Source organism: Ammospiza caudacuta, chromosome 6, assembly GCF_027887145.1.
Source record: "Ammospiza caudacuta isolate bAmmCau1 chromosome 6, bAmmCau1.pri, whole genome shotgun sequence".
Classification (NCBI taxonomy): Eukaryota; Metazoa; Chordata; class Aves; order Passeriformes; family Passerellidae; genus Ammospiza; species Ammospiza caudacuta.
The window spans coordinates 49028111-49040342 of NC_080598.1; the positions used below are offsets into that span (position 1 = coordinate 49028111).

At 37.2% G+C, this 12232-nt stretch overlaps 1 protein-coding gene across 1 annotated transcript in view; it reads left to right on the forward strand.

The window, feature by feature from the left end:
- TDP1 (tyrosyl-DNA phosphodiesterase 1) overlaps positions 1-12232 on the forward strand; it is a 35913-nt gene that overhangs the window by 15520 nt on the left and 8161 nt on the right. Inside the window, exons 12-14 of the mRNA XM_058806913.1 lie at positions 598-664; positions 5534-5641; positions 7149-7251. Coding sequence (XP_058662896.1) covers positions 598-664; positions 5534-5641; positions 7149-7251 — 278 coding nt within the window. The remainder of the gene's footprint in view (positions 1-597; positions 665-5533; positions 5642-7148; positions 7252-12232) is intronic.

Here is a 12232-nt window from a genome sequence, read left to right on the forward strand (position 1 = left end):
GCATTCCTGAGAGTAGTAAAGCTTTTGTAATGAGTTCATTTGGTGTCTTCTAGGACATGTTGAATACAGTAGGCTTTGCATCATGCTTTTACTACACAACACTAATATAATTCTGTATGCCTGGCTGATTCTTCTTAAATCCATTTCAAGAAATCACAACATGCATTAGCCAAAGGCCAAATCAATACAAATATAATTTTATCATAGAAGTTCTTTTTAAAATAACATTGTTTGGGATTTGGAAGGTTTATTTTTTCTTCTGAAAGCTGCTTGATTTATTTCCTCTATTTTGTATGGGTAGTGATTCCAATCTGTTGATATCAAGTAGTATCATATAAAAAAACTATCCATAGTTCTCCCTGTATACAGTTTCTGATTTTCCTAGTGTAAATACTCTGTGTAATGTTTAGGAACTTGCTAAATTATAAGATGGAAAGAACTCCAGCAAGTATATACCATTTTATACTACTGGAGCACTTAACAATTTCCTGAAAGTAACTCATGAAGGTAGGACAGATAGCTTATTCCCCAAGATACTTGCTGCTTTTAGAATGTCTTCCAGAAAATAAATGTACATGTTCTGCTTTTTTCCTTAAGCTGGTGGCTCACTTCCTTACAGTATACAGACAGCACAGAAACAGCTGTGGTTGCATTCCTATTTTCAGTAAGTAGAACTCCATTAGTTGTTGTTTTGTTTTTTTTTTTTTAATTCAGATTGTATGTTTAAAGTTACAGTGCTATAATGTTTGAGTGCTTAAGCAAATAAGTGGAAGTGGTTACAAGTATGATATTCCTAAACTCCTTAAAATAAAGGCCTTAAGTTGCTTATCTGCTGGGTCTTCTCTCCAAAAGTTGGTAGAAAACATGCTGTTCATCTAGAAAAATTATAATTTTGTTGTTGGGATAATGTTGCTACTGGATTAAAGGTTCTGTAAGCTTTTATATAATGTTTCCTTCCCTGAACAGGAATGATGTTACTCCTTTTTTTTTTTTTTCCTCAACTTCCAGCTGTATTTCACTTTCCCCACTTGTGCCTCTGTGTTAATGGGATTTCAACTGAGCCACAAGAGGACTAGAAAGGCTTTTTTTGGTGGTTGCTTTATTTTTTTCTTGTAAGTACAGCAGTCCTGCTGCAAACATTCTCAGTCCCTTGTGGCAAAATCTTTTGTTAAAGATGCCTGACATTTTCTATTAAAAATTTCTATTTCCATATGCTGCTAGTTGTGCCAGATTCTAACAGTCTGACGCATTCCATGCCAGATGTCTCCCTCAGGCTGAATTGTTAAAAACTTATGCATGTTTAGAGAACAATGGAGAAAGTTGTTTTGCAAAGATCAAAAATAAAATTAATAGAACTTGTAACCTCTTACAAGACCACAACTTCCCATTCCTTTCATCAGAAACTGTTAACTCTTCTGGACAGAAGTTGCTCTGGTAAGAAAATTTTGTTGCTTCTGGTAAGAAGTAGGATTGTGTTCAGTTGGGTGTATGTTCAGGGGACTGAAGTAGAATTGATTGTGGCAGAGAGCATCTTTCATTCTAGAGTGAAGGTGATTGCTGTTGTGAACCTTGCTGGTCAACGTCCAAGGAATGGAACTCGGGCAGAAAGCATGTGAGGCTCTGTCTCCTGCCTTTAAACTGTGTCCTCTGAATACAGTCAGCAAAGGAAGAAAGCTGCAATCAACTTGAAGTTTTCAAGTTTGTTCAGTCATGATTCAAAAAGCAAAATACTCATCAATCTGGAGGTGTTTGTGCAGTCTTAATTTGGTTTCTGTCATCATACCTCATGAGAATCTTACTAGAAAACAGACGTAACCTTTTTTCAGTTAGTCTCTTATTTAATACACAGAATGTTACTTAATAATGATATAATTCATTTATTTATTCCTTTTCAATGAGAAAATGCCCACATAGCTGTCTCCTTGGACATACAGGGACCTGCTCTGGCACAGAAGGGCTGTTTGAGGTTCAGCTGTGGAACTGGCTGCAGATGGCAGTGGCCCTGCAGAATTGTGCTCTGTAGTGACTGCCCAGGTGCAGCCCTTACCCTGCCATAATGCAGCACAGGAGCCTTGAGCAGAGCCTGCAGGTAAACTCTTACCACAGGGCAGGAGGCAGACTGCACCTTTGTATCTGTGGAACCTGGGACAACCAGAAAACAGCAGGTTTCACTAGGTGTAAATGCAAGATGAGCTGTTTGAAAGACTTGCTATAATGCAAATCTTTGGGCAGTGGAGGGTTTACAGGAGTTTAGCAAATACTTCTTCAAACTGGAAAGTAGTATGAAACAGCAGGAAATTAGGGATTCTACCAAAGCTGCAAGGAAAAAACCCCAAATCTTTTATGCTTACAGTAAAGGAAAATTAATAACTCCTTTTTGCAAGTAGGGAGAGATTAATGGAGTTGGAAGATGGTGTCCTGCAGCCTCTCAACTGAAGAGGCAGGATGTCTGCCCCAGACTTTTTATAATGTCTGTGGGCTGATTTTCTCTCTCCTGCCAGTTGAGTGTGTTTAACCTATAATACAGCTCAGAACTTTAATTTTTTTTTAAATAGTGTGACTAAACTTAATATTGCTTTTACTTTTCTGATTGTAGCAAATGATGACTAGACTGCTTTGTTAGATTAGCTACTGTGTAAACAGAGTAATTTGCAGAGTTTTCTCTCTGGTATTATTGCTTGTTTTCCCTTCCAGTATTACTAATTTATGAGGACAGATTTGCAATTATTAGTAATTTTTGTTAATTGCTGCTTTCAAAACATTTGATCAGCTTTAATAGTATTGTATTTTAACATTCCTTTTAGTTTATTTGCTTTTAATATGGTGTGCCTTATGTTTGTGCAGTTACTTTGTCAAATATTGATTTTCAAAGAGTGGAATTCTTGGTTGGAAAAGAATTTGTTTGACATATGCCTGACAAGTCCACGATGATTGTTGTATTAGAGCTTTGCATGTTCTTTAGATTTATAAAGTTTTGAATAAGTTTTGAGTTTTCTTCCCAGTTTGCAGAAGTACAGTGTTGTTCCCCTAAAATCATAAAAGATGAGAGACAGAGATCATAAGTGTTCTCTTAGGTTGAAACTAATGAGATGAGGTGTTTTAGTTTCTCTCAAGCCTTGTTGCCAGTATCTTAAGATAGAAAATTCTTTCAGTATTTGAAGTAAGAGAACTAAATGCTTCAAGAGGTGGTGTAGTAGAAAATTAGTTATTCCTGTCTCTGTTTATGAATTGGATATGTCTGTGCAGTTCAGTTTCCAGGATTTTGTGATGGTTTAGTCCTGGCCTGCAGCTCAGCACCACAAAGCCACTTACTTGGGCTCCTCTGCCCTCCTTCCTACCCCCCTAGTGGGATAGGGGAGAGAATCCTAAGAGTAAAATGGGAAAACTTGTGGGTTGAAATAAAGACAGTGTGTTAATTAATCAAAAGCTACTCATAAAAGCAAATCAAAATTAGTTGGTTTACCCCACCCTGGGCAGGCAGGTATTCAGTCATCCCCAGGAAGTGGTTGCTTGGTTGCCTAGTGGTTGCTTGGGCAGATAAAGGCCATCACTCTGAATGACCCCCCCATCACCATCTCTTCCCTCAGCTTCATGTGCTGAGCATAATGGTGCATGGTCTGGAATATCCCTTTGCTCAGCTGTCCTGCCTGTGTCCCCTCCCAGACTATTTACTGGGGTGGTGTGAGAGGCAGAAAAGGCTGTGTGTGACACCTGAAATATCTGTGTTTGTGCTGTTTCTAGCACAAATCCAAACATAGCCCCATACATACTAGCCAGCATGAAGAAAATTAACTCTATCCCGGCCAAAACTGGCATTCATTTTCCCCTTTTAATCCTTACATGTTTGTGCTGTCCTGCTAGGGAAAACATGGCCAAAATGTATTTTCCCCTTTCTGATTTCAACTTTCTAAAATAAGTTTCAATCATTTTAGATGAAACCAAACTGCAGTTAGAGTACTGTAGGTAATAGATAGAAGTGGTATTACTCTTGCTAAGGCACACTATTTGTATCTGTCTTAAGATAAGGAGGCAGAAAGTTAGTAGACTGAGATAGTATCTCAGAATAACTGCAGTTAGTGGTGAGGGGAGAAGTTAGTCCCAGGGCAAAGCAGTGGGGTAAATCTAAAGAAAATAAATTTTAAATTCCCAGTTCTACTTATTTTTCCTGTTTTTCATTTTTACAATTTATTGGAATTACCTAAGTATTTGTGTCCCGTAAACTTAAAGATGCTTGTCAGTTGTGAGAGAAAAGCTATTAACCAGGGTGGTTGAGTCATGATTCAGCCTTACAATTTGTATGTATGGAAAGTATGGAGTTTGTAGGGGAAGACAAGTTTAGTCAGCTAATTCTGTATCATATATATCTTCATCTGTCCTATAGAAAGAGAATTTGATGTGGCTTGCATCAAAATATAAAGAAGTCTAGTTTACATCAAATGTGCAGAGTGTTTCAGCTCTTGCTGTTTAAGAGTACAGGACCAGTTCTCAGAGGTCTTTTTTCCTTGATCAGGGGGGATAGGGTTGTTAAAGTAACTAGGTCCTCACCCATGAAGTTCAAAGCTTCTTAATTTTAAGTGCACTGTATTGTGTTAGTCCTGAAAGTCAACCTAGGTAAATAATTCCAGCCCTTCCAAGTCAGTCGGCTCAGGCTTTTAGAGGAACACAGTGCACTTAAGTTTTTCAGAGTTAATTGATTCTTTTGGATTTGCTAATTAGAATAGAATGCTATGTTAGGGAAGCAGGATTGTGACAACTGAAATTGGAGTCTTCCTTCAAGTCTGTGGAAAGAAATGTCTCTGGGAAGGTGTGTTAAGCTTTCTTCCTAAATTTGGATGAGAACTAACAGCTATGAACATAAAGTGCTTCTTAATGCTGTGACTGCATACTTTCAGTTATGTACATACATTTACTGCTTGCTTACTTTAGTACTGTAACATTGATGCTGAAGCAATCCAGCAATGGCTTGTTTTTTTAATCTAATTTTTTTATATGCACATAGATATGACCTCTATTCTTTTAAACCCTCAAATTTCTCAGTAGCTTAGAGGCACTGAAGGGGGAAGAGGAAGAGTAGCGGCAACAATCTACCAGTTGCTCCCTGCCTTTATGTCATGGATAATAAATTGTAGTACACTCAGGATTCTGTGGGGTTTAGTTTGGTGCCAAACTCGGTTGCTTGAAGTCATAACCATTGATAGTCTTCAAAGAATGTGTATTGTCCAGAAGTTTAGACTTTGTTCCAGATAGCACTCAAGGAACTGAGAGGTGGAAAAAACTTGTTAGGAGAACCTGGCACACTGAGGAGAATATCTCTCTGGGCTGGTTTTAAGGAAAAAAACCCTTGCCCTTCTGACTTCTAGTAGAATTGTTAACAGTTCAGTTAAATGTAGTATTTTAAGATTTTCTCTAGGAGAAGTAAGTATTGAGTGTGACAAGTATATGTAGTACTCATGAATTCATGGTGCTGTCATATGGTATTTTTTAGACCTGAAAATAAAACCATGTATGAAAAGAATTCCTTTTGCTTTTCTAGCAAATGGTCAGCAGAAGTCACGGGTCGAACTCATGCCATGCCTCACATTAAGACTTACATGAGACTCTCTCCTGACTTCCAGAAGATTGCTTGGTTCTTGGTAACAAGGTAAACATCTAACCAGTACAGCTCTCACTTAAGAACTTTATATATGGGGGTTTTATTGTCAGCTGCAGGCCCAGGTGAGTTACTTCCATAACCCACATAATACTTCAAATAGCAATACGAATTTTTGTCCATATTTAATGTTTCTCCATTGCATTGTCCCATTCAAGGCTGCAGATTGAAATTATTACATCAGAAACAGTTGATAATCACACTAAAATCTTGTCTGAGTTGTGACTGCCAGTTCTGGGGTTCAACACCAACTAAAGTGATAAATATTTTAAATTTGGGTTAAGTTTCTTAAAGATATGGTGTGCTGTAGTATGAATGTGCTGGTTTCTACAAAACAGAGTTTAGGTTAGCTGAAGTTGTACTTGGGCTGCCCTACTGTAATAAAACATAGAATTTGGAATCTGATCTCTTGTCAGATTGAGTTGCTTAGCAGTCTGCCTGGAAGTACAAGCTTTATATTTCTGTTGTTTAAAAAGCCATAAGAGAAAGCAAGGATTTCTTGACCTGAAGGGAGAATGTCTTGTTGTAAATGAAAAATACAGATATGTTTCAGTTTTTATGCAACCCTATATTCGACAGATTATGATCTGTCCTTACTCTTAAATGCTCAGTTACTTTAATATTTCTTTCTCTTTATATTTAGTCTCTTTAAATTTCATCACTCATAGATACTGTTGCTTGCAATAGTGGTAATGATTAGTTTAAATCTGATGCTCACTCCATTTAATACAGAAATTCATGGTTGCTTTATTTTCTTCTCATGTTTCTTCTGCTCCACCATTTGCTGTTACCAAACAGTATCCAGTATGTCCATCAGTTGAAGCATAAGGTGTAAATTTCATATTGTGCTGTAGAAGTAGATTTTGACAAGAGAATTGCATATATTTTTAACTCCCAAATTGGTCTCCTTTGTAGTAGATACTGTTGAAAGATTAAATACAGCATGGTGCTGAATAACAAATTGAAACAAAACCTCTTTGTATTTGTTATCGTAAAACCTCTTAAGTATTTATTATCATAAATAGATCCAAGAACAAAATGCCAAGAGCAAAAGATACTGTTTAACACTCTATAGTAAAATGTAAAATGCAAATCCACTCTGTACTGAAGATATTGTAGCTAGTCCTAACTGAGGTAGCCTTTAATCTGCTTAAGTCATCAAATTGAAGCTATTTACCAGTACCAAATTCCTTTCTGAAATTCCTTCTGCAGAGAAGATTCAAAAGGCTGAATTTGTCTTGTAGATCTGTATGACAGAAATAGGCTTGTATAATTATCCACATGTGTTGTATGAATGCCTTTCTACATATTGTCTCTGTTGCTCCCACTGTGCTGTAAAAATAACAACAAGGAATAACAACCAAGTCACTTTTTGTGAGAAGACTATTCTGATTGAATTTAAGTTCTCCTGCTAGAAGGACATTGCTAGGCTATGTTCTTTAAACATTTTCTGCATTGAAGATTGTGCCTCACTAAAATGCTTTGTTTCTCTTCATAGTGCCAATCTATCTAAAGCAGCCTGGGGAGCTCTGGAGAAAAATGGCAGCCAGCTGATGATCCGTTCCTACGAACTTGGAGTTCTTTTCTTGCCTTCAGCATTTGTAAGTCCATAGTTCAAGCACAAATCCTGAGATATCATGAAAATCTGCAAATAGTTATGAATACAAGCATAACTGAATAATCTGATCAGTAGGTTCTGTATTTCCAGATAAAGTTAATAGGAAATCAAATTTGTATTCACAGGTATTCATAGTCTTGTTTTCCTACACAGCAGGTATGGATTTGGTATTATGGCTTTTTTCCTCTTACTCACAGGCAATAATATTTTGAAATTGTAACATATACCTAAATGTTATTGGAAAGGATGATCAAATCTCTTCTTTTGTGCTTTTTAAAACTGGCCTGTGAGTGCATATTCACATTAATGTAAGGTGTGTGTGTGGTGTAACTTGAGAAATGATTCCTAATCTTGCCCCAGTCGCTGTTCTTGGTCATTCTCTGAAATGCATTTGCAGTCACGTGACTTTCTCTTAACATCAAGTTCCTTATTGATCTACATTTGCTGGTTTTTAGCCCTCTATGAAATCCTGTGCTAGAAAGTCCTTAATTACACATTGTATTTAAGAAAAAATCTTCCCTTCTTTGTTTAGATTGGGTTTTGTCTGTTATCTGATGGGAGGAGATGCAAGATGTGGCTGATTCCTCCTTCTCTCTGATGAGCTGACAGTACCAAAATGTTCTCAACAGCAGTTAGTCTGTGATCACAAACCATTCAGACTTCTTCCTGTGTGAAATTTCTTCTTTCCAGGGAAGACCACTGCAATTTTCTGTGAAAAAGTATTTGTATGCTAAAAGTCCTTAGAAATATTTTGCTGATAAAGAGTATTTATTTCCTAGATAATATTCACAGATGATCACATAATGTTCTGTCATTTCTACTGATTAGTAATGTAGTCCCAAATGAATATATACTAATATTATGGAATTGTAAAAATGTTTGCCTACCCTAACTGGATAATTGTAGTCTCCTGAGACTGCATATTAAGATTGATGGTTTCTGAGTGCAGCTAAAGAATTCCTGTATCTCAATCTTGACATTTATAATGAGTTTGCATAGTAGTGAGGTCTCTGATATCATGAACCTTAGAGATGCTTTTCTCCAGCATGGTTTAGGGGAAGAAAATGTGTTTATCAGAGAGCTTCTTATAGCAGGAAGCATTGTTTTTTATATCAATAAGCTCTAAAAAAGGAAACACCATTTGTGTAAACAACTGTTAATAACAGATTAATGAAGCACTGGGCAAACAAAGCTGTGCAAAAATTTTTAACAGCAACTGACCTGAAAGGGATAAATTAATGTTCTTGGGAGTTGGGTACTCCAGTTTCCAGTTGGCTATCTCTAGGTGTTGCCAGGCAAAGAGTCTATGGTACTGGTGTATTTGTACCTAGTAAATTAAGGGGTTTGTATAAACATAACTGATCACCAGATGACACAGTCATGTAACTTTCTAATAATAACTTTCTCAGCATGTCTTTGTAGGAGAGGTGCTCCAGCCCTCTGATGATCTTTGTGGCCCTTCTGTGGGCTTGCTATAACAGGTCCATGCTGGGTGAAATTATAATGGCCAGGCATTCATGTAGTAGTTTGTCCCTGCATATTTCACGACTTAGAGGCCTATTCTGTGAGCATCTCTTGTCTACTCTTAAATATCTGTAGGCTTTTGGCAGTCACAGTCTGCTCTGGCTGAGTTCCACAATGTTATAATGTCACATGAGGCGGTTCTGAAAGTTACTCATTTGAAGGTTTTTTTTCCTTGCACTGAAAGATGCAAGACCCATGTGATCCCTAATCATGCTTTTCATACCTCTCTTTCCAGACACCTTTATCTTTGTCTAGAATGATGAGTTCTTATCCTGCTCAGTTGTTCCTAGAGGGGAGATTTTTTGATCACTTTTATTTTTCTCAATTTTTTTTTTTCCCTCTGTATCATTTGGGTTGGGAGGGTGGTAAATAGAGGGACAAAGGTTGTACTTAAAATGCAAATATGATTCTAGAGAAACAGATCCAGATATAAAACTATTACATAATGGTGTTCTCAAGGTTCTCCTCACTGGGTCTGTTTGGCCTGCTGTATTTTTACAAAGTGGTGTGTAACAGGTTAGCTAACCATGGTGTGAATACAGTGCTTTCTCTCTACAGCCTTCGACTCCCTTGTCTTTGCCTTTCTTATAGAAAGCTCCTATGCTTTTTTATAATTTCTACAGATTTTAGATGGCTGTACTAAAACCTGTCAGTGTGTTCAAGATAATCTTATGTTTGGGTTTCAGACTTCTCAGAGCATAACTTAATTGAAGCTCATTTAAAACTTGCAAGAATATAGAACAGTATGTATTTTGGAAGAGAATACTTAGTTCTTCTCCCAGTTTCCTACATATTGATAATTAATTGTGGAGACTGTCAACCAGAGGAGGTCACCTGATTATCACATGTGTGTGATATCCCACAATGTATGTGGGAGCAAAGCAGGGAGAGACACTGCAGCTGCTTTCCTTTCTTCCCTGAGAAGTGTGTGCCTGCAGAGACCCTTGGTAACAAGGAGGTAGTCAGACAAATACTGATACTGGGCTTATGTACATGCAGTCATCTGATACTCAAGTTGCACTGCTTAGTTTATGAATTTCTTATGCATATGCCCTGCAGTTAGCTGCATAAAAAGTGCTTCTTTGATAACTTGTCTGCTTGTCACACTGGTTCATTGTGGTTTTAGAGTGCTATGTGGTGGAGTAGTTTTAAGTGAAGATAGCAGAGAACTTGGAATAGACTAAAATTTTTAGAAACAGAAATGCTTGTTCACAGCTAAAGCTATGCAAAATATAAACTACATGAAGTGCTTTGAAACATAACTGAGCTTTCCTAGGCCTCAAGGGACTCACCATGCTCTAGGTATCAGAATGCTGATTTAATGCTGCCAGTTTCTGATAGTTCTGTTTCTTTAGGTTATTTCATGCAGTATTATCACAAAGTTCATGACAAGTATTCTGGTAGAAGTTAAGACTTGGCATCATAGAATCATTTAGGCTGGGAAAAGACCTTTAAGATCATATAATCCAATCCAATTAAAATATTCCTGGCTGTGATGGAAGTTGAACCCATGTCCCAGAAAAGACTGGAGCCTTAATCCAGCACCTGGAACTACCTGGCCACACTACCCTGGTGTATTTGCATAGCACACACTTCATGTCACTTATCTTAACAACTCCTCTAGCTCTGCAGTTTGTGCCTTCTATTTTCTGCTGAATACAAATTTGGAAGTGGGTCGTTCCTCACTTGCTATCAGCTGACTGCCAGCTTTTGTCTTTTTTTAAAATGCTTCCAAAATTATACTTTGAGGTTGGGTCTTGGTCTGGTGTGCTAATACAGACTCTCTGAAATATGTTGAATGGTTGTTCCCAATATAGCAACAGCTGTTATCATTTAGAGTTTTAGTGTTTAGGGAAAAATCAGCTGATGCTGGCATTAGATCACAAGCTTCTGTTCAGTAAAAAATAATGCTTATTATAAGTAAGATTGTCCTGTGTTTGAACTACATTTCCCTTTCCATCTCCATTTCTCACCTCCTACATGCACACTCTTTTTCAACTTGCTCTTTCAGCTGCTGGGGATTCCTTTCCAGAGGCTGAGATAAAGTATATCTTTAACAGGTAAAACATTCAGTGAGAATGCAATGACCAAAAAGTATGGAGTTCTGGGAAGCATGTTCCAGTAATTATTTTGTTTGAAAAATCTTGGAAGTGACTAATGGAAAGCCTTTTAAGTAAATGGTTCTTCCTCACAGCTTCTGTGTCTGGTAAGATGCTAAGATAATTTGAGCTTGACTTGTAAAATAGTATAAAAATTTGTGAAATACTTAAATCTTTTTAGAGGTTTCATGAATATGATACTGGCTCTGTCAGCTTTTAGAAATACAAGCTCAGAAAAATATAACAGATGCTATTAAACAGGAAACCTACCCATAATTGCCTACCTAGTGCTATCAAATCCTGTAATTATATCTAGATAATCAAACTCAGACAACTAACAACAATATTTCAGATTCTGAAGTGCTGTATTTCATGTTGAATACTCACTGGAGTGAAGTGCTGTTTTGTACTTGACTCTGGGTCTGGGTGTGTGAACTGGATTAGAGATAAGCCAGGCATTAGCATGTGATTTTCAGAACTGAACTGCCTAAATTTCTTCTGCATTTGAATAACTGAGCCAGGCACCTACTGTCATAGCTCAACTTAGAGCAGAACCAAAATCAAGCTGGTTAAGCTCTTTGTAACATCAACTTCCAAGGCAATGTAATACCACTTTCTTCTTTAGTTTCTCTATTTTTAGATGAAGTCTTTCATCCCATGTAAAATGGAGTGGGAGTAGGAAAGCTAATAATGTAATTAAACAAAGATTTTGTATGTAGACTTCAAGATGCTAAGCCTCGCTTTAAGTGTTCACAGAACTGCCACAAGGTTTTCAAATTCCAGTATTAAAGACACCCAGACACATATGTTCCAAACCAAGAACCTTCAGCTTTAGATACCTGAGTTTGTCACTGTTGGCTTCCTATTAAAAAAATAAATAAATAATTCTTCTGGTACAGTTGGATAAAGCTCTCTTGGGAATAATTGTGCCCAGTGTTGAGGAAGGTTTTGCTGTGTATTCTGCTGGCCTGATGAGCCTGGCCCCTGTAGTTTGTTTGCACGCTTAATTCTTTGCTGCTGAAACCAGCAAGTTTTTAAGTAGTTTTGCCAAAAAGGACTATGTTTCTGTTAGTGGCATTGGAAACATCAATCCCATAATCATCCAGTGGGATAATAGTTGTCTCCTGTTAAAAATTACTTCAGTAGGATCAAAATTCTGTAATGGTATCAGTCTTAATTCCCACTTTAGTATGGCTAGCAATTCTTACCTTTATCTTGTGATCTCTTTTTTTATAGCCTGCAGTCTGCTTTGTGTTTGGGGCAAAAAAAAGCATGCAAAAACTGGAAGACACTATTGTAAGAGCTGTTAAACTTCCTTTTCCCATTTTTCCCAGTGTCTGC